Source organism: Eptesicus fuscus, chromosome 5 (assembly GCF_027574615.1).
Source record: "Eptesicus fuscus isolate TK198812 chromosome 5, DD_ASM_mEF_20220401, whole genome shotgun sequence".
NCBI lineage: Eukaryota > Metazoa > Chordata > Mammalia > Chiroptera > Vespertilionidae > Eptesicus > Eptesicus fuscus.
In genome coordinates this window covers 106,635,057-106,657,888 of record NC_072477.1, presented here as the reverse complement: position 1 = coordinate 106,657,888, position 22,832 = coordinate 106,635,057, and the positions used below count along the sequence as shown (strand labels likewise).

The window sequence follows — 22,832 nt, the reverse complement described above, 5'->3', positions numbered from 1 at the left end:
AGATGGAGGGAAGGGGTGGAGTAGGTGTGGGGGTGAGGGAGAGAGTGTGTCTGACTCAGGACTTCTCCCTACTGTAATGGACAACAGCTCCTAAAACTTTTAACAAATGTGAAACTGTGGACCCCACCCCTCACTCCCCACGAAATCCCTGTTGTTTAGCCTTTACATAGCTTGTCTCCTGCTATGCCAGGAAGGCAGGCCAAGTCCTGACCAGACTAGGGTTAATGCCACAAGAAGCCCTGCTTTGTCCTGGCTGCAATGGCAGTGCAATATACCAAATCTGTCCCCATCTCTGTCCCTGCTACCACTATCCCATCTCTTACCTCCCTGTAGCCTCTGAGATCCAGGCAGGACCCTTCCAACCCACCTCCCACCGACACAGGTGTTGAAGGGATCCTTCTCAAACACCAAACGGATAAGGGCACCTCCGGCTTCTATTGGCTCCCCACTACCTTGTGGCTTCTCTGTGGCTTGGCTCCTACCTGGTATTCCCGTCCCATCTGCCTCTTAATATGTATCCTTCAGATGCTTACATCCTTCAGAGACTTGAGGCTGCCTCAATACCAGACTCAGCATCACCTCTCTGTGCTCTGCCTGGAATTCCCTGCCCAGACCTTCTGGTCCTGGGGAACCAGCTCCATCAGCACCTATGTGTGAGTTACGTGTTCCTTCTCAGAGCTCCTGCCTTCTCCCACTACCACGGCCCTGTGCTAACTTCCTTTTCTTTCTCTCCACTAGGTTGGGACCTCCTGGGAGCAGAAACACTGTCTGATTACTCCGTGATTCTTACCCCCAGTCCCACCCCATGCCTAGATAGAGACCTGGCACAACAATGAAGTCTCTCAAGGCCTAGCCTTAGATTACATACATTTATGTTCAGAAGTGGACTCTGATTGTATGACCTGACAGCTTTTGGGTGTGAACCTTCACTGTCACCCCTGGCCTCCAGGTGCCTCAAGGAAGCTCCTTGTTGGAGGCCTCTATTGGGAAGATGGGGTCACGAAGGGGCTTCCCACTCCCTCGCATTCTGCTACTAGTTGGCTCCCAAATCGGGCCGTCTCTGAGGTGCTCCCCTCGCAGCTTCCCCCCTTGTTCCTGCACTGCTCAGAGTCCCACCTCAGTCTTGGGGAGGTGTACCTGGATATCTGCCATCTTCCTTCGGAACCGGCTCCTGGTTCGGTGAGGCCAGAGGATCAGTAAGGCAAGAATGGGTGCTCATCAGTGCGAGGTTCCACTGGCACCCATCAGCACCTATCAAAAGCCCGGGAACCAAACCTTCCGGGGGCGAAGAAGAAAAAGCCAGTTTCATCACATGCTCTCCAGCATGGGAACACGTTAACGCTCTGAAAGTGGAGCAACAACATGCCCCTCTCCTCTGCACACCCCAAGGGCAATTTCCAAGCTGGAAGGGGACTTACCTGGCCTAACCTCAAAAGAGAAGCCTCTGCAGCACTTCCCCCAAGCTTCTGCTTGATGAGACCGTGGGACTGGCAATCAGGACTTCAGACACTGGTGGTCCTGGACAGAGAGCCCTTTTCCAGAACAAGACCAGTCTCCCTTAAGCTTCTCCTTCTCCCAAGTTTTATCGTTTATTTTAGATGGAGGCTCCTTGGTTGTTGGGATCATTTACATTCTTTCCACCCTTTTTTGGGCCACTCCCAAGAGAGTCAACAATCATGCCAAAGCCCCTTGGCCCTCTGCAGGGACTCAACAAGAATACATTGGGGGAGGCAAGCAGTGATACTGGGAGGGGGGAACGACTCCAGTCAGCTGCAGAAACCTACCTCTTGTCACCAGCAGAAGGATTTATTTCAGGGTCCTGCCAGCAAGGTGACTCACATTCCTTCCTACCTCCTCTTTTCCAGGGTGCTAGGGAGTTGCACGGGGTAAGGTGTGCTTCTGAGATCTTGGGCTATATGCCCCCACCCCCATTTGCTAGAGTTCTTCCAGCACCTAGCACGCCCCCTTCCCCTAGCGGACCTGGAGGTGGGCACAGAGGCCACGACGCTGTTATCTCTCAGCAGACAGTTGTGCGGGGCTGGAGGCAGCAGCTTATCAGGGAGCTCGCAGTGATTCACAGCCCAAGTCCTAGCTTCTCTGCTGAGCAGTAATGTCCAGCAGTGGATCTGTGCTCAGTCTCTCTCCTCCCCCCCTCTCCAGGGTGTGCTGTCCTTTCTCAGAGAGGAAGAGCAGTGGAGAGAGCTTTGTGCCAGCCTCTGGGGAAAGCTGTCTGTTGGCAGGAGGCTGCAGGGTTAGGAACCCCACGCAAGGTCTGCTACTCTTGGCAGGACCCCCTCAGGGAAGTTCATGGATTCTTTCCTTCCTCTCCCAGAAAAGCAAAGTGCTGCTCCTTTTTATTCAGTGGTTATGAACAGGGGGAGACAGGCCCCAGAGGCCAGAGGCAGCCAGGGAGGCCTGGAGAGAGGGGGGAGCCAGGGACTGGGCAATGTGCCTCTTGCACCATTTTGAAGCTTTCCAGTCTCTGCGCCTGACCCTGAAGACTACCGAGGTTAAGGCTCCCAGGCTGGAGGGGACTGAGACACAAAGGGGCAGGCCAGAGCTGTCTTTGCACAGGGCAAGTAGGGAAAAACACGGGACAGAGCCATGGTTACGTTTGTTTTACTGAAAGCAACACTCCGACTGCGGGGCTCAAGGGGAGGCATAGAGAATTTTGTTCTGGTTCTCACCTCTGATCCAGCTTGGGGCAGGGAGAATGCTAAAAGAGCTAGAGCTTGTCACCACGCCCTTGCCACCAGGATCTCAGGATGCTCCTTAACAGCAGGGGAAGGAAAGCTAGAAGGGTAAACTGTGCTGGGGTGAGGGGAACGGAGGCTCCCCTGTTCCCAAGCAGTCTGTCTCTCCCTCCTCGCCCTCTGCTGCCAAAGGATGAGGGTGATTCCAAGAGCTCTGCTTGGCTTCCGCGCACTTCGCCCCCCCCCCCCCCCCCCCAGAATGCTGGATGTCTTTAACACTGGTGGGTCCCGGGCAAGGCTCATTCCCTCCCCGAAGAAGGTCTCAGTATGGCTCAGCAAAGCTGAAGGTGGAATTCTGCATCTTCAGGCAACGTAAGGGAAGGAGACCCGCCCCCGAAGCTGCCCTGGGTCCTCTTGTGGCCGCGGCGTTCCAGGGCAGCCCGGGGAGCCGAGACCCGGCTGAGCTCCAGGAGACCGCGGCGCCAACGGCCGAAGGCGCACGTCCGGGCGGAGGCGCCGGGTGTGAAACCCAGTCGGGAGGTGGCCCCGGGCCCGAGTTCCCAGGCCGTCCAGTCCTCTCCGCAGCACCGGCCCAGGTGCGACCCTTCGCGGAGCCTTCTCCGGCAGCGGGTTCCCGGCTCCTCTCGGGTGTCGCCCGGGTTGGCGGGGACGAGGGGCCAGAGTGGGGTGTCGGGGTTGGTAGCCGGGTTGGCGCGGCCCCAGTGCCTCCTTGGAAAGTAGGATGGCGAGGCTGGGCATGTTTTCAGTGCGCGGAGACGGAGACGGGTGCCCGGCTGCTGGGCCCGGCGGGAGGCTCCGCCGCGCGAGGGTCTCGGCACACGTGGCGGTCTGGGTGGCGGTCTGGGGGGTGGCCCTACCGCCGCCGCTGAAGACGGGGCGCGCGGCCGGCGGCGCCATGCTGGGGATGGCGAGGGCTAGTCGGTTCCGGACCTTGCTGCCCCCTTGACCCGCACGTGCACGGCGCCCGGCGCCTCCTCGGAGCGCACCTCACGGTAGCTCTCCGCGAGTGGCAGCTGCCGGGCCGCGGGGACGTGGGCTTGGCCGTGGGGCCACTTCAGCCCCGGGCCGCATGGCTGCCGACCGCGCCCTGCGAGGATCCGCAGGGCAACCCGAGGGAACGGCGCGGCAGCTGGTGGGCGGGTGGGGGCCGCTTCCCTCCGGGGTTACCGTTCTACTCCGAGCTCTGGGCGCCCCGCCCCTACCGCCGGGTCCGCCCCTAACCCGGCCCGCCGGCCCGGCCGGCCTCACCCACCGCTCGGGTCCAATCCGCGGGTCCGCGGCTGTGGGAGCGGACGGCGCGCCCTGTGGCGCATAAGGCAGCGCCGCGGGACAACTTGGCCGGCGAAGGTCCCCGGTCATCGCCGTCGGACCTTCCCGAGCCTTCCCTTATAAAGGTAAACCAAGTAAAACGGCCCTCCCTTTCCCCCCTCCCTCGGGGAGGTGTACAGACCCTCCTGTCCCCCCAGCTTCGTCTTTTCAGCCCCCGAGCCCGTGCGCGCCCCAGGGCGCCCCGGCACAGTCAGCAGGTGCGGGAGGCGCTGGCCCCGGCCCGCTCCGCGCCTGCCCCCTGTCGTCCACGTGCGGCGCGGTCCTCGCGGGAGGACGGGGGCTTAGCCTCGCTGGGCCTGACCGGGCTGGAGGTCACCGGACCCTCGGACATCCCTGGGGAGTGGGCAGCGAGACGCTGGGCCAGGCTGCGCCCTGACATGAATGGGAAGAGAGCCAGCAGACCCTCCCCAGCTCCCTGCACCCTTGCCTGAAAGTCCATGATGGGAGCCGAACGCTTTAGGTAAGCCAGGCGTGCTTCCCTGATCGCGTGGGTCCCCCTTTTTCCCAGTCGAATCAGTTGTCCATTAGTCTTGGCATCTGGAGGCCTCTGGGGTCCTTTTTCAAAAAGGGAGGCTGGGCGGAGGCAGGTTTGACGAGAGAAAAGGGCGGAAGGTGGGAGTGGAGGCTGTGGTGGCGTTGTGAGCCGCTGGTCCACCTCTGGGCGCCCTCTCCGGGGGCTGCGTGGGACGGAGGGAGAGGCCAGAAGAAAGACCGGCGGAGACCGCGGAGGGGATGGGGTGAAGGACAGCTGACGGGAGGGAGAGGCTGGGGGAGGCGGGACCCTCCCGAGAGCGGCCCCAGCGCCTCACCCTCCAGCTGTCCGGCCTCCTGCACGGACTGCACCGCGGAACGAAGCGATGGGGCAAACCGGACCCCGCAGAGGGGACTGCGATGGGGCGTGGGGGCGGGAGGACAGCCCGGGAGTGCTGGGGACGGGACAGGGGCTGGGGGGACCGGGCCCCCGTCTCCAGAGGGTCTGCCGGAGTCCTCTCTCTCCTGACACCGCTCTCTCCTCGGCACCTGTAACTCCCAGCCCTCGGCCTCTGCTGTTCAGAACTGGGGCGGACCCCATTACCGCCCCTTGGAGTGGCTGGAGCAGGTGGACCTTTGCGCCCCATCTCCTGTGTGTCCTCTGGGATCGGGACCCTCCGGCCGCGCTCCGCTGGGAGCCTGTCCTTGGGGCCCCGCGAGGACAGTTCTAGGTGCCCGGGGCACAGGAGCCTCGAGAAGAACAAAGCCTGGCACAGGGGACCCCGGCTCTGCAGGGGCGGGCGTTGTCGGACTTACAGGGCTGCAGTTTCGGCCGGAAAAACCCAGCGAGCCCTTTGTAGCAGGCTGGTTAGGGAAGAACAGAGCTGCGGCCCGCCGGCCGTGAGTTTGACATGCTTGGGGGTATGCAGACTTAGCTGACCGTTCCGCTGGGGCTGGGGAGGGGCGGGAAGGCAGGCCGAGGCCTGCAGTTTGAAGGAAGGGGCCTGGGGGAGAGGTGCGGTTTTGCGGAAAGTGAGTAAGGGGCGCCCTTCGGTGCTGGCCCTGTAGGCGGCGCCCCTCCTCCCCGCCGCTGCAGCAGTTGTAGAGTTCAGTCACTTCTCTGGGCGTCCGAGCCGGGAGAGCGCCGAAAGGGCACCCCCCACACCCGCCCACCAACCTCGTCCCCTCGGCTACCCCACGAGCTCAGCTGCACTTTAAATGTCAATGTTCAGGGTGATCAGCCGCCAGGCCCCTGATCACCACCGAAGCCAGTCATTACCCTGTCAGCACGGCTGTGCGCTGGGCTGGGCACTGGGGGCGGGAGGGGCGGGAAGCGGGCGCTGAAGGATCGAGGAGCGGGGAACTGTGGGTAAGTGTAATGAGATGGGCTGGGAGGTAGGGGGCGGGAGGGGGGAGGCCCGCGGGGCGGCGGTGGTGGCTGAATGCTTGGGGAGGAACCCCGGGGAAGGGAAAGGAGCTTCAGAGGGAAGTGGAGGCTCAACTCTGGAAAGGTGGGTCAATAAATTTGAGCATCTGTGGCGCATATCCCGAGTCGGTTAGAAACGTGGAAAGACAGTCAAGCCTTTCTGCTAAAAGAGTGGCATGCCAGCTATACACACGGTGTGACTACAAGGGTTTTAAAGGAGGATTTATTTTCACTTATAGATGTAAGCTTATTTTTTAAACTAGTGGCCCTGTGCACGAAATTCGTGCACATTAAAAGCGGGACCCAGAGTCAATTCCCTGCCCACCCACATGCGCCTCAAAATTGAGTGAGATCCAAAACCAGGTGCGCCCCCTCCCCCCCATTGGGCTAGATCCAGATCCGGCCAGTCCCACCCTTGTCAAGCCCTGCTGGGCAGGGGGCGTAGCCTCAGTTCCCCAGGCCTGGGGCCAGGACAAGGGGCATGGCCTGAGGTCCCCCAGATGGGGCAGGGGGCGTGCCTTGAGGTCCCCTGGCCCGGCACTGGGATGGGGGTGCAGCCTTAGGCCCCCCATGAAGCCCCACTGGCAGGGGGGCACAGCCTCAGGTCCCCCGTCAAGCCCCGCTGGGCGGGGGGTGGGGCGTGCCTGAGTTCCCCCAACCCAGCACTGGGGGTGCACCTTGAGGTCCCCTGTCAAGCCCCACTGGGTGGGGAGCACGGCCTGAGGTCCCCTGTCAAGCCCTACCTGGTTGGGGGCACAGCCTGAGGTCCCCCGGCCTGGTGCTGGGATGGGGGGTGCAGCCTGAGGTCCCCTAGCCCAGCACCAGGACAGGAAGCGCACCTTGAGGTCCCCCGTCAAGCCCTGCTGGGCGGGGGGCGTGGCCTCAGGTCCCCTGGCCTGACGCCAGGGCAGGGGGCAAGGCCTGAGGTCCCCCAGCCTGGTGCCAAGGCAGGAGGCGTGGCCTGAGGTCCCCCAGCCTGACGCCAGGGCGGGGGGCACGGCCTGAGGTCCCATGTCAAGCCCCATGGGGACAGGGGGAGGCGTAGCCTCAGGTCCCTGATGATTGCTCATTAGGGCACCTTAAGGGAACTTGGCCTCAGCTGTGGGTGCAGCCATCTTTGTGATGGAGTGATGGTCAATTAGCATATTCCCTCTTTATTAGATAGGATATCTGCAAGAAAACAGCACACTACATGTTACATCAGAGGCTGCATTCTGTTTTTGTGGGCCTATGTAAGAAAAAAACTACTAAATATGAATACAAAATTCAGCACAGCATACCAAATCATCTAATATTCTTTCATTTATAACATTATTTCAAAGTAATTTGGTACTCCCCCCCCCCCCCCCAAAAAAAAAAAAAGAAATTAGCACAGAGCCGTGGAATTGCCTGTGTAAACGAGGTACTGACCTTGAAGCCTAACCCTTCTTTGGTTCTGTGGGACCTGAGCATTACTTAACCCCTATGCCTCGGTTTTCTCAGCTGTAAATGGTGCTAGCATAGGAACCTGCCTCATAGAGTGGTTGTGAGACACATAACAGTGGCTGGTTCTCAGGAAATGTTGTCTAATATTTTCACATATTATTTGTGATTAAAATAAATTTTAAAAAGGGAGATGAAGAGGAAAGAAAGCTGATGAAAAGAAAAGGAAATGGGCAAAGCCTTGGAAATGGCAGTTTCTCTAACATGTTAGGAACTAATGAGTGGCAAATTAGACTTCTTTCAATCTAAGGGACGTGACAGGGTAGCTAGGCTGGTGCACAAGCCCGGCTAATACGGCACCAGCTCCTGCTCTGCACTGGCCAGACTTGTGCACCTTTCTAGAGAGTACATTCTGCCTCTCATGGACAAGTCTCCTCTCACCCCAAGACTGGGAGGAAATCCCTGGCACAGGGCAAATGTCCTCCTCCTCCATCTCTGATAGGGGGAATATCCTATATTATAAAAGCCTAGTATGCAAATTGCCCCCTCAGGCTGTCATTCGGCTAAGAGTTCAACCACTCGCTATGACATGTGCTGACCACCAGGGGGCAGTGTGGAACATGGCGGGCATCAGTGACACGGTGCTGGCAGCACACAGCAGTGGAGGCGCTGCTGGCCCCGATGGGCCCCGACGAGAGTGGGACCATGGCGGGATGGTGGAGCAGGTGAGCGGGCGGCACCAGGCCAAGGCAGGTGTGAGTGGGGGCCCGGTCACCCCGCTGACCACCCCGCCGAGGGTGACCAGTGGCAGCGTTGGGGGGCGGGGCTGCTGCCCGGCTCCCAAGTGCTGAGGGAGCCGGGCTGGGACCCGGCCCCAATCGATCGTCCCACAGGCGGGTTGGTGGAGCAGGTGAGGGGGCAGCACCAAGCCAAGGGGTGTGCCAGGTGGGGCTGCAGGGCTGTGAGGCTGGGGACTCGAGCTGGGACCCGATCCCCACAAGCCACCCCGAAGGAACCCGACCCGTGCATGAATTCGTGCACCGGGCCTCTAGTGATGTAATAAGAATAGAGCCATAGTTATTTAATAATTATTCACCTTACTAAGTATAGATAAGAGGTTTTCTTACAGACCCTGGGAAACTGAAGGATGAAACAAGGCTGTAAAAAGACAAGATGCCTTGATGGGTCCATTACTCAGAAAAGAAATACATTTTGAGAAAAGACCATTTGGTTGCTGTGCCCAGATCCTCACCCCCTCTGGGAGTTTTTCTCAGGAACTCTGGCCATTCTTAGGTCTCAGGAACTGGCTAAGCTGTTTATAATATCAGAGACGATTAGACACCTTGTCATCAGACTTTGAGCTCCTGAAGGCCGGAATACAGACCCTCCCCCTCCCCTTTCCCTGTTACACTTGCAGTTTGCAGCTGCCAACAGCTGTCTTCTCCTTTACCCCTAGATAATCAGCAAGCTGACAGAAAAAGAGGAAGAGCAGAATTTCCAGGTGACTGACTGCTCTCCCCATAATGCCGACAGTATTGAAATAAACATTCATACATGATTCAACTCTGCTTAATTTGGCTCAAGTAGTGACAGGCGGCTTTGGACCTGTTGTGTCCGGCATCATCTCCCATGGTGGGAAGAGGACTGTTCCTATACACAGACCCAGGGGAAAACCCAAGACTGAAAATCTATCTCCCTAAATGGAGTGCAGGGAAAAGACCAAAGAAAAAATCTTGCCACTCCTTAGTAAGGGAAGCTTACAAATAAGTCATGTTTAGGGCAGCTGCAAGAGAAATGAATCTCCAAGCATCTTGGCAGGCTCCAAATAATTATATAGGGTAAAGGGGAGGAGGAGGGATAGTCACAGGTACTATTATTATGTGAATGCTACTAGGTACATAAATTACATGCTTGACTAGGTCAGGACAGCAACCTGTCTCAGGAAGCAACAAGTAGCAGGAGGCAGGGGAGGGGTGCTAATTTATATCAGAACAAACATCAATTACCATCAGACAGTCTCTGAGGGACTTTGCAGAAAGCAACCTCCATTCTGGCCCTGGTACAGCTTGTAGGACAGAAAGCAGTTGCATCATGGAACAGTCTCTTCTCTATGAGGATGAGGAGCTCCCAGCAGAGGCTTGGGAGCATGCAGAGGAGTCAGGAACTGAAAAGTTGGAGAGGGCTAGAGGTTGCTCAGATTGCAGCCACTAAGTGCCATGAATTTGGCCAGGTACTCTCACAGATCTATTGATTTATCTCCACAATCTCCCTTTCCATCATTGTTTAACTAATATGGAAACTGAGGCACAGAGAGGTTAAGTAACTTGCCCAATATACCACAGCTAGAAAGAAGCAACCACAGATATTTGAAGGCAGGTTACTCTGACTCATTTTATTACCTCACCTAATTTTAGCTGCTCAGTAAAGGGGAGAGATGGGGGTTCCTAACTTGGGGAAGGCATATTGGTTATTCACTGCTGCATAAAAATACCCCAAAACTCAGTAGTTTATATAAAAAACATTCATGATCTTAGTTTCTGGGGGCTAGGAATCCAAGAGCAGCTGATGGAGGTAGTTCTAGGCCAAGGCCTTTCATGAGGTTGCTGTAAACGTGTTGGGATCCACTGGGGGATCCACTCCCAAGCTACTCACATGTTGACCACATGGCTCTCTCCATAGACCTGCTCCTGACATAACACCTGGCTTCCCCCAGAGCAAGTTGTGGGAAAGCCAGATGTTATGTCAGTTAGTCCCAGGCTGGAGGTGGGGAGAAAAACAGGGATACGAACAAGCAGGAAGCCACAGTGCCTATAATGCTATTATGGCCCAGCCTTCTCTGAAGGGGAATTTGATTTCACTTCTTGAATTATCACCGGATTTGCAGACATTTAAAAACCACAACAGTTTGGGAGGCAAATTTCAAAGGAGAGGGAATCAGGAATCAACATATTTGAAGCAAGTATGTAGTTGTAGAAGGACCTTGAATCAGGAGAGCTAGATTATTTCCTGGAATAAAGAAAGCACTTGATAAATTTGTTAAATGGATGCATGAGTGGCAAACTTTTCTAAGATTGTTTTCAAGTCTTTGGTCATGGGCATAAGAGATGTCCTTATAAGGCTCTCCTGAAGACTGAGTGGGATCATGGCTATCAGAGCGCTTTGTAAATTTAACACTGCTAGGCATGATACCTGGGGGTACACATGGCCTGGGAGAGGGAGATCCTCCATTTAGGAGTCCTGCTTAGACCAGGTACCTCTTTTCTTACAGTGAGTCCCAGGCCCTGGGGCTGTGCTCTGATTCCAGCTGCCCATTTCTCTCTCCACCTCAGTCCAGCCTCCTCACCATGTCTCACCATGTCTCACCCAGTTTTCACTTTTTCAGTCAGGACAGGACCTAGGAGTCCCAACACCAGCCAAGCCTCTGCTTCCAGGCTTCACCTCCTATGCTGACCCTGGCCCCACAGTTGGGGAATAAGAGTTTGCATCGCAGATCCAGTGAGTGGTGCCATTTGGTGACAAGAGCCAATAACCTTGCATGAAATTCAATTGCTTTCCTAGCAGACAGGCCAAGTCACCTGAGTCCTGGGAGAGAGAGGAGGACAGGGTGAGGAAAGGGGCCTGTAGGAGGGGAAGGATCTGCAAAAGAAGCCATTGGCACTCCTCCATCTCCCCAAGAGTTGGGTGTTGCCATTCGTTCCCCATCTTCCTTCCAGAACCCAGAGGCCAGTGTAACAAAAGGCACTCACCTGGGAAAAGTTAGTTCCCAAGAGAGTGCTTGTCCCCAAAAGTCTTCCCAAGAGCCTGCTGTAATGCTTAAAAAATATTTTAATTGATTTCAAAGAGAAAGGGAGAGGGAGAGAGATAGAAACATCAATGATGAGAGAGAATTATTGATTGGCTGCCTCCTGCATGCCCCCTACTGGGGATCGAACCTGCTAACCTGGCATGTACCCTAACCAGAAATCAAACCATCATGACCTCCTGGTTCATAGGATGACACTCAAGCATTGAGCCACACAAGAAGGGCAAATAAGATGATATTCCTAATTTCAAGGTGAGAATTGATAAAAAACAAATGAATTAGGATGTTTGAGAATCTTGGGATAAGAGTGAGGCAGGAAAGATAGAATAGAGAACAAATGCCTCAAGCTCTACCCCTCCCTTTTCCATCTTGGCTGGAACATCGCAAAGGAGACCTTCACTGACCCCCCTGCTCTCCCATGTCCCTCACTGCACCCCTAAAAATATCCTCTATCTGGAGAGGAGGAACTAAGACAAGCTGGGTCCATGGTCACCCCATCAGCATGTCTTGCCCATCTATACTAACAATAGGATAATATACAAATTGGTTGGGATGCTGTCACAGTAACGACCAATCAGCAGGCTGTGTGCGCAGCAGGTGTGGGTGGGTGGGGACTTACAGCTTCAGGGAGGGGGCGGGTCCGCGGCAGAGAAGCCTCTATGCTGAGGGCCTGGCTGGGGGTCCACAGGCACGGGCTCGACCCGGGCTCGAACCGGGAGTGGGGCCATGGTGAAGAGGCCTCTGCCGCGCCCTGGCCGGTGGTCCGCAGGTGCATGGAGGTCTGCAGGCCTCTGCTGTGGCCCGGCCCTGGGGGCAGGGCCGTGGCGGGGGCCTCCATGCACCTGCACCAGGGGTCCACAGGCCTCCACCGTGGCCCAGCCCAGGGGTCAGCAGGCCTCCCGCAGCTCTGGCCTATCTCTTTGGAGCAATCTATCAAGGAGCCCTGGATGGGTGGGCAGGGCCTACCTCTTTGGGGCGATGGATTGCGGGGCTCCCACACTGTGAACAGGGCACAGGCCAGGCTGGGGGGACCCCCCCCCGCAGTGCACTAATTTCATGCACCAGGCCACTAGTCTTATATAATAAAAGGGTAATATGCAAGTTGACCCTAATGGCGGAACGGCCAGAAATGACCAGGCGCTATGATGTGCAGTGACCACCAGGGGGCAGACGCTCAATGTAGGCGCTTCCCCCTGGTGGTCAGTGCACTTCCACAGGGGGAGCTCCACTCAGCCACAAGCTGTGAGCACAGCAGTGGTGGCGGGAGCCGTCTTTTGGACATCCCCCGAGGGCTCCCAGGCTGCCAGAGGGATGTCTGACTGCCAGCTTAGGCCCGATCCCCCAGGGAGCAGGCCTAAGCTGGCAGGTGAATATCCTCCAAGGGGTCCTGGACTGCGAGAGGGCACAGGCCAGGCTGAGGGACCCCCCCCCCCTCCAGTGCACAAACTTTCATGCACTGGGCCTCTAGTCTATATAATAAAAACCTAAGAAACCATTATGGTGGAATGACCAGAACAACTGGTCACTATGATGCACACTGACCACCAGGGGGCAGACGCTAATGCAGGAGCTGCCCCCTGGTGGTCAGTGTGCTCCCACAGGGGGAGCGCCGCTCAACCAGAAGCCGGGCTCATGGCTGGCGAGCGCAGCGGCAGCAGCAAGAGCCTCTCCCGCCTCTGTGGCAGCGCTAAGGAGCAGCGAGCTGAGTGTTAAGGAGCAGCGAGCAGGCAGGCAGTAAGGAGTGAGGGGTCTTGGGCTGCGAGAGGGTGCAGGCCCGGCTGAGGCCCCCTGCCTCCCCCAGTGCACGAATTTCATGCACCAGGCCTCTAGTGTTTAATAAAAACCTTCCACCCAGCCCCATCAGTAGGTCTCCTTCCTGAGTGTGTACTATTGCTTTAATAAATTTACTGTGCTTTGCGAAATCTTTTTGTCATGCTCTCAAATTCCTTTTTGAGCCATAACAAGAACCTGGATCAGATTGAGGCCTCCCATGGCTTCCTGGGGTGCTGCCCGGCATCAAGAAGAAGGTTTAAAAAATATTATTTGTTTGTTTGTTTGTTTATTGGTTAATCTTCACTGAGTATATTTTCCCATTGATTTATTTTAATTTTTAAAATATGTTTTTTTTAATTGACTTTAGAGAGAGAGGAAGGAAGGAAGGATAGAGAGATAGAAACATCAATGAGAGAGTCATTGATTGGCTGCTTCCTGCATGCCCCCTACTGGGGAGCGAGCTCACAACTGAGGCATGTGTCCTGACCAGGAATCAACCAGCCAGGGCAAGAGGAAGGTTTTGAGCTGATAAAAGGAGGGAATGGTTACCAATTATAGCTGACATTTACTTAGCACTTATTGTGCCAGACAGTGTACTATGTACTTACATGTACTCATTTAATACAATAAACAGTATGAGGTAGAGCCAGATCCAAAGTCAGACAGTCTGACTCCAGAGCCTGTTCTTTTTCTTTTTTGTATTGATTTCAGAGAGGAAGGGAGAGATAGAAACATCATTAATGAGAGAGAATCACTGATTGGCTGCCTCCTGCACACCCCCTACTGGGATTTGAGCCTTCAACCTAGGCATGTGTCCTGACCAGGAATCGAACCGTGACCTTCTGGTTCATAGGTTGACACTCAACCACTGAGCCATGTCGGCCAGGCCAGTCTATTCTTAATCATGGCACTAGATCTCATGCAGGAGGAAAGGGAAGCCGGGAGGAAAGCCATCCGCTACAGGCCTCCCCAGCCACCCTCAATAAAGGTCTGGTCCTCCAGGGCTCTGCTCTGCCAGGTGCTTGCTTAGGGTGAGGGCACCAGGGCTGCTCTTCCTCTTCTAGCTCCGACCTGAGGCAGAACTAGGGTGCTCAGTTTATGCCTTTCCAGTATTATAACTACTCTTCAGGGATGCATGGAGTTTTCCTACAGCTTACAAAATGCTTGCTCATTTAACACCCAGAAGCAACTAGTTGAGTATGGACTCCGGAGCCCAACTACTTAGTTTTGAATCCCAGCTCTCCCACTTGCTAGCTGTGCCTTTAGTCAAGCTATGGAACCTCTCTGTGCTTCAGTTACCTCTCCTGTAAGATGGAAATGATGATAATGACAGTAGTACTTCCCTCTTGGAATTGTCTCAGGTTATCTCCCAGTACCTCCACTTTTCAAAGATAGGCTAACTCCTTTGCCCCAAGACTCAGCTACTGAGCAGTAAAGCTTTAGGCAAACCGGAGGTGGGGTACAAAAAATAGAGAGGCAGAGCAGGGTATCAGCCTCCAGGGGACAGCCAGAGCTGCTGGGCTCCAGCTGTTTGTTGACAGGCAGGAATGCAGACCAAGTGGTTTTATTTTGCTTGTGTGTGATTTAGCATTTTCTGCTTCATTTCAATGTATCAGCTTTTCTGAATGTTGCATATATAGAGCCCTTCTCCCATCACTTTCTGTCAGAGGCACCTTTATGATAAATGATGTAATCTTGCTGCTGTAGATGCCCCTAAGGTCTGGAGCACTGGGAAGAGGTCAGGAAACAGTTCCCTCTTCCGTGGGTCGCCAGGGTGTTGAGAGTGGAAAACAGCTCTTATCACATAATATTCCTGTCACTCCCATCCCCTCTGCCTACCAGTTCAGAACAGAGCCTCCAAATAAAGCTAGGTGAATTGGGGTTCCTCTGAGTTCTGGGAGCTATGTGGTCAAATCCCCGTTATGTCCATGAGGGTTCCCTGTCACCACAGGTAATTAATTATTATGTCTTCCCTTCTCTTGAGCAAAAGATGAAGTTAACCAAGTGTGCCTGCCATCTATTGTTCTGAAGTAAGTCATAAGGCACCCTGTTTGTACTGTCCCGGAAGATAAATTTGATATATATCAACAAGGAATAAGAACATATTTTGTTTTCAAAATTCCTGGGAAAACTCTCTCTCTGCCCAGAAATTATGCATACTTGCTTATTAATGCCCTGCCCAGTGAATCTGCCTTGGGAAAGATAATAGAGTTATGATTGGTTGTCACTAGCTCCCATCATTTCTGCCCCCTCCCAGGGAAAAAATCATGTGAAAAGGCAGAACTCTTCCTGTTTCTGAAGCAGCCATCTTGTACCCATAGAACTTCACTGTAGGTTGGAGGCAGACCTCTCATATTCTGCTCTGAAGTCCAAGTGTTTTCAAGAAAAAGAAGCCCTAGATTTCATGGTTTTGTGTGACAGTTTTGTGTTTTTAAATATTGTCAATTGTTTTAGTTGCCTGTTTCTGGGTAACAAATCACCTAAACACTTTTAGTGGCTTGCCCAGCCGGCTTGGCTCAGTGGTGGTTGAGTGTCAACCTATGAACCAGGAGGTGACGGATCGATTCTCAGTCAGGGCACATGCCTGGGTTGCGGGCTCGATCCCCAGGGTGGAGCGTGCAGGAAGCAGCCGATCAATGATTCTCTTGCATCATTGATGTTTCTATCTCTCTCCTTTCCTTTACTCTCTGAAATCAATAAAAATATATTAATACAACAACAACAAACTTTTAATGACTAAAAATAATAGGATTTAATATTTCTAAGGCCTCTGTAGTTTGGCTGGACTCTGCTGGACAGTTCTGCTGCACATGGTGTCAGCTGGGGTCACTCATGTATCCGCATTCAGCTGGGAGTTTGACTAGGGCTGAAACATTCCAGATGGCTTCCCTCTCATGTCTGGTGCTTCAGCTGGGCTGGTTGGAATGGCTGGGGCACTCTCCCTGTGGTCCTTCTCCATTTGGTCTCTAGCCCAAGCTTATTTCTTGAGTAGCTTGATCCCAAAAAGATGAAAATGGGGGCTGGAAGGCCTCATAAGGTCTAGGTCTGGAATTCACACATTACTTCGTCTGCATTCTGTTGGTCAAACCAAGAAACATGTCCAGCCCAGGTTCAGGTTGGTGGAAGGCCTGACCGCATATACGGGCATGGGAGCCTGGATAGAGATGGCACCCAGCTCTGTGTACCGGATACCACATCACCTAACTCATGCTTTAAAACACACATATCTTCAGGTTGGTGTGGCCCATGCTTACAACTTCTACTTGAAACTTTTAAGGAATTCACCTGGAAATCCTTCATAACTAGGTAATACCCATGCCTATTATTATTTTCTTCTTATCAGACTACTTTGGGACTGCTTCTACCCATTAGCCTGAATCCCAAAGCTGCCCAGTCATAACCTGCAGGGAGGGAGGCCAAGTGATTGCTGAAGTCCTTTTTAATACACTAGCTCACCAGTTTTGATTTTAGCCTAAGAAATCATTGCAGGGTTTTATAAAGGCCTAACTTGATTAGATTGGATAGCTCACATAGGGTGCTACGAGGCCTCTGTTTCAGTTATCAACTGATGCATTGCAAATTATCCAAAATTTACTTATGCAAAGCAATAATTCCTGCCTAAATTCTTATGGATCAGGAATTTAGGCAGGGCACAGTGAGGATTGCTTCTCTCTTCTCTGCATGTCTGAGATTTCGCTGGAAGACTCAAAGACTGGAGGCTGGAGTAATCTCAAAGTTTGTTCACTTGCATGCCTTGTTGGTTCTTGCTGGCTATCAGCTGAAAGCCTCAGGTCTCCACATGGGCCTCTCTCCCTGGTCTTTCTGCTTGGATTATTTTGTGCTTTCTCACAGCATGGTGGCTAGATTCCAGGATGACCATCCAATGACAGAGAGCCAGGCATAAACTATATTGTATTTTATGACCTAACCTTGGGTGTCACACAGTGTCATTTCTGCCACATTCTGTTTATTAAGGAAGTCATTAAGCCCTGCCCAGGTTTAAGGGGAAAGGAAGTAGACTCCATTTCTTGATGGGGAATGGCAAGGTGCGGAGAGGATGTGAAGGATTAGACATACTGCTGTGACCATTTTTGGAGAATATGATCTGCAGCCTCGAAGAGGAACACGAGTTCAGTGAAACCATCATTATCCTTCAAAGTGCACCCAGCATCCAAGTGTGCCCCCTCTTCTGACCTCATCTCCCATCCCCCCCCAACTCATCCACTCAGGCCTCACCAGCCTCCCTGCTTTTCCTCAAACACAATGAACACACGTCTGTCTCAGGCTGTTCCATTGGCTGCTCCTGCTGCCGGGAATGTGTGTCCCTCTGATGTTCCCGTCTCTGCCTCCTGTCCTTTAGGCTCTGCTCAGTGTTACCTCCTCCAAGAGGCCTCCCTGACCGCCCTGAAATAACAGCCCCTCCTTCAATCCCTGTTGTCTCCTCTGGCTTTCATTTTTCCCCATGGCAATTGTTATCACTTGGCAAAACTCTCAGTCTCTACATATCTCTATCTCTATCTATCTCTATCTCTATCTCTATCTCTATCTCTATCTCTATCTCTATCTCTATCTCATCTCTATCTCTATCTCTATCTCTATCTCTATCTCTATCTCTATCTCTATCTCTATCTTTATATTATATCATCCATTTATCTAGTGGCCCTGCGCATGAATCCGTGCGCGAGTAGCTCGCTGCCACTTGCCTCAGCTGGCCTCCCTGCCCACCGCCACTGTAGCTCTCTGCTGCACTGTAGCTCACTGCCCGCCCTCCTGTAGCTCTCCCCCGCTTGTAACTCGCTGCCCCGCCCTCCTGGTTGGTAGTTATGCGTCATGGCATAATGACCATTTGCATATTACCTCTTTATTATATAGGATTAGAGAGGGTGGGAGAGGGAGAGAGAGAAGCATCAATGAGAGAGAGAGAGAGAGAGAGAGAGAGAGAGAGAGAAGAGAGAGAAACATCCATCTGCTACCTCCTACATGGCCCCTACTGGGATCAAACCTGCATCCTGGGCATGTGCCCTGATGGGGAATGGAACTGGTAACCTTGCCATGCATGGAGGGACACTCAGCAACTGGACCACACAGGTCAGGGAAAAGTTATATATATTTTAAAATTGTTTATTACCTGTCTTCTCCCTCTAGGACGAAGGCTCCACGAGGACAATGACTTTGTTTTGTTCCCGGCTGCACCTCCACCACGCAGAATAGCGTCGGATACTCAGTAGGTCACAGTATTTGTTGAGTAAATGAATGACAGGCTTCTTTAGGTGTGAAAAGTCAGCAACCCACCCACAGGACATGGTCTAGAAGAGTGGTTCTTAAAGTGTGATCTAGGATCTTTGGAGGTCTGTAAGACCCTTTCTTGGGGAGGGGGTGTTTGCAAGGTCAAAACTATTTTATCAGCAATACTAAGAGATTATTTGCCATTTTCATTCTCATTTCATTATTTGTCATGAACAGTGGAATTTTCCAAAGGTTTATGACATGTAATATTGTAGCAGATTAAATGCAGAAGCAGATATGGGACTCCAACTGTCTTATATTAAGCCAGACATTATAAAAAGGTTCTTTTTTAAAAAAATTAATAAATCTTTATTGTTCAGATTATTACAATTGTTCCTCTTTTTTCCCCCCATAGCTCCCCTCCACCCAGTTCCCACCCCACCCTCTGCCCTTACCTCCCCCCCACTGTCCTCATCCATAGGTGTACGATTTTTGTCCAGTCTCTTCCCGCACCCCCCACACCCCTTTCCCCCTGAGAATTGTCAGTCCATTCCCTTTCTATACCCCTGATTCTATTATATTCACCAGTTTATTCTGTTCCTCAGATTTTTTATTCACTTGATTTTTAGATTCACTTGTTGATAGATATGTATTTGTTGTTCATAATTTTTATCTTTACCTTTTTCTTCTTCTTCTTCTTCTTCTTCTTCTTCTTCTTCTTCTTCTTCTTCTTCTTCTTCTTAAAGAATATCTTTCAGCATTTCATATAATACTGGTTTGGTGGTGATGAACTCCTTTAGCTTTTTCTTATCTGTGAAGCTCTTTATCTGACCTTCAATTATAAATGATAGCTTTTCTGGGTAGAGTAATCTTGGTTGTGGGTTCTTGCTATTCATCACTTTGAATATTTCTTGCCACTCCGTCTGGCCTGCATAGTTTCTGTTGAGAAATCAGCTGACAATCATATGGGTGCTCCCTTGTAGGTAATTAACTGTTTTTCTCTTGCTGCTTTTAATATTCTCTCTTTGTCTTTTGCCCTTGGCATTTTATTTATTTATTTTTTAAAATATATTTTATTGATTTTTTACAGAGAGGAAGAGAGAGGGATAGAGAGCCAGAAACATCGATGAGAGAGAAACATCGATCAGCTGCCTCCTGCACACCCCCTACTGGGGATGTGCCCGCAACCAACGTACATGCCCTTGACCGGAATCAAACCTGGGACCATTGAGTCCGCAGGCCGACGCTCTATCCACTGAGCCAAACCGGTTTCGGCTGCCCTTGGCATTTTAATTATGATGTGTCTTGGTGTGGTCCTCTTTGGATTCCTTTTGTTTGGGGTTCTGTGTGCTTCCTGGACTTGTAAGTCTATTTCTTTCACCAGGTGGGGGAAGTTTTCTGTCATTGTTTCTTCAAATAGGTTTTCAGTATCTTGCTCTCTCTCTTCTTCTGGCACCCCCATAATTCTGATGTTGGTACGCTTGAAGTTGTCCCAGAGGCTCCTTACACTATCTTCAAATTTTTGGATTCTTTTTGCTTTTTACTTTTCTGGTTGAGTGCTTTTTGCTTCTTTGTATTTCAAATCTTTGACTTGATTCTTGCGTTCCTCTATTCTACTGTTAGGTCTCTGTATAATATTTTTTATTTCAGTCAGTGTATGTTTAATTTCTAGTTGGTCCTTTTTCATATCCTCGAGGGTCTCACTAAATTTGTCAGCCTTTTCTAGGAAATTATTGAAAAACATTATAACTGTGGTTTTGAACTCTATATCCAGATGTTTGCTTTCCTCCATTTCTTTCGTTTGTGATCTGTTTCTTTGTCTCTGCATTTTCACTGCTTCCCTGAGTTGGTAGGGTAGCTTTGTGTGCTAGGTGTCCTATATGGCCCAGTGGCTCAGCCTCCCCAGTTACCTGAGGTGGACACTCTTGGTGCACCCCTTTGTGGACTGTGTGCACAGTCTTGTTGTAGTTAAGTCTTGATTGTTGTTGGTATCACTGGGAGGAATTGACCTCCAGGCCAACTGGCTGTGAGGATCAGCTGTGTCTATGCTGGGAGAACTTCTGTGCTGGAGACAGCCTTATGAGACAAGACTTGCAAAATTGCCAAAGCCTCTGTGCTCAGCTTGGATGGGGTGGAGTCTCAGGGCTGAGCAGACAGCCTTGGCTTCCCGTCAGCCCTGCCTTATGAGGCCCCTGGGTCTCAGTGTCCCTTGGTAATCACTGCAAGCACCTCTGAGAGAAAGCCGCCCTCGAGTTTCGCCCGCTGCCAGACAGTCCAGTTTCTCCCCCAATGAATATGGATTCCCAGATTCTCGCCCAGAACTGGGGTTCAGCGCAGTTGTGAGCTTCCATCTCTCTCCCGCTAGAGAAAGCCAGCAGCGCACTCAGCAGTCAGTCCTTTCTGCGCACACTTACGCTCGTGCCTCCAGACCTCTGCCTTTCGCGGCTCCCCTGAGTTTCCATGTGCTCTCTTTTCTTGACAGTCCAGATTCCCCCCGTATGAGTCTGGGTCCCCAGGATCTCGCCCTGAACTGGGGTTTAGCGCAGTTGTGAGCTTCCATCTCTCTCCCGCTAGAGAAAGCCAGCGGCACCCTCAGCAGTCAGTCCTCTCTGCGTGCACTCGCGCACGAGCCTCCAGACCCCTGCCTTCCGCGGCTCCCCCGAGTTTCCATGTGCTCTCTCTCTTCCTGTCAGTCCAGACGCCCCCCGTATGAGCCTGGGTCCCCAGGGTCTCGCCCAGAATTGGGGTTCAGTGCAGTCAGAACTGGGGTTCAGTGCAGTTGGGAGCTTCCTTCTCCCTCCCGCCAGAGAAAGCCAGCCAGGCACTCAGCCGCCCTTCCTCTCTGCCTGTTTGTCTCCGTACCTCAGCCTTTTGCAGCTCCTCTGATTCTCTGTGAGCTTTTCTCTTTTCTTCTAGTTGTAGAATTTCCACTCAGCCAGCTTTCCTGTGGTTCTGGATGATGTCCGTTTTGTCTTTTAGTTGTAGTTTTGAAATTGTTGTGTGAGGCAGCGGTTTAGGTGTTTACCTATGCAGCCATCTTGGTTTCTCCTCCAAAAAGAGTCTTAATATTGTGAAACAATGCCATGCTTCTCACTATTTTTTTGTTTTCCTCATAGTACTGATTATAACCTAAAATTAATTAATTTTTTTTAACTTTTGGGAGTCATTTGAGTGTCTATCATTGTTACATCTTTTTGCCAGCATTTTTTATTGCGAAAGTTTATATTAGGATGGAAAGCAAGGTGTGTGTTTTTTTTTTAATTTACAAAAAACTTATACAATATACATATGAATACACAGACATAGCATATTTCTTCAACTTGTTTTGCTTTCAACAAGGGAGGTGGGGAACTGTGATTTGGTTTCTCTGATGACTCATTTTCCTTTTCTTCCAATACAAAAACAAATGATGCTAAGCTCTTTATCAGAAAATTGGGTGGCCCTGAAAAGAACCTCAGACTGCTAAACACCTTTAATCCTGAGGCATTTAACCCTGAGGGCCTGCTGTTCTGATGACCTTAATTGATACAAAGCATCTGGGTTCCTCTTAGGCTGCTGATGGTAACATTTTAACTTTCAAATGTATGGTTAATGCCTCATTTCTGGGGTATTTATGTACTGACATCTACTGTGAACTGCAGTAAAGGTTTTCAAGTAGCTGCTACAATATGAAAAATGCAAGCCCTTTTAGTGAAAACCTGGTGGCTCTGAAAAGAGCCTTTGTTTGAGGTGGAGGAAGATTCTAATATTCCAGTTCACTTTGCCCTTGGCCTTGTGGTGGCTCTCCATCTTCTTGGGGAGCAGCACTGTCTGGATGTCGGATAGGATGCAGCCCGGAGCAACCTGACTTTGCTCAGCAGCTTGTTGAGCTCCTCACTGTTGTGGATGGCCAGTTGCAGGTGGTGCGGGATGATGTGTGTCTTCTTATTGTGGCCTGCTGCATTGCCCACCAGCTCCAGGATCTCCGCGGTCAGATCCTCCAGCACCGCTGCCAGGTACATGGGCCCAAGGGCCACCACCCTGACCCAGAGTTGTTCTAGCAGAGCAGGCGGTGCACACGCCCCTTCTCCCCACCTCCCCCCCGCCCCCTGCCTGGGGCCTTGGCCTTGGCACAGGCCTTGCTTCCTTGCTTTCCGAGTGGGGACATGATGGACAGAAAACCTCTGCTCTGAGTTGGCTCTCTCACTATTTTGTGTGTGTTGGAAAATATCATTATTTTAAATTTAAAAAAATATTTTTTTGTTAACATTGTTAATATGTAAGGAGTTTATTGCTATTTTATTTATTATTTTTTCTTTTAAAATATATTTTTATTCTATTTCAGAGAGTTAGGCAGAGGGAGAGATAGAAATACCCACTGGGATCAGGCCTAAACGGGCAGTCGGACATCCCTCTCACAATCCAGGACTGCTGGCTCCCAACTGCTTGCCTGCCTACCTTCCTGATTGCCCCTAACCGCTTCTGCCTGCCAGCCTGATCACCCCCTAACCACTCCGCTGCCAGCCTGTTTGCCCCCAACTTCCCTCCTCTGCCATCCTGGTCACCCCTAACTGCCCTCTCCTGCAGGGTTGATCACCTCCAACTGCCCTCCCTTGCAGTCCTGGTCCCTCTCAACTGCCCTCCCTTGCAGGCCGGGTGTCTCCCAACTGCCCTCTCCTGCTGGCCATCT

General features: G+C 52.1%; 1 protein-coding gene and 1 pseudogene across 1 annotated transcript; both read right to left on the bottom strand.

Moving 5' to 3' along the window:
• Positions 1 to 3,015: 3,015 nt before the first annotated feature.
• RPP25 (ribonuclease P and MRP subunit p25) lies at positions 3,016 to 4,073 on the bottom strand. Its single transcript, XM_054715662.1, is given in 5 exon segments — positions 3,016 to 3,389; positions 3,392 to 3,655; positions 3,658 to 3,726; positions 3,729 to 3,766; positions 3,967 to 4,073. Coding segments are annotated over 5 exon segments (852 nt in total).
• A 17,777-nt stretch (positions 4,074 to 21,850) lies between these two features.
• LOC129149079 (histone H2A type 1-like) lies at positions 21,851 to 22,310 on the bottom strand (annotated as a pseudogene).
• Between the last annotated feature and the right edge of the window lie 522 nt (positions 22,311 to 22,832).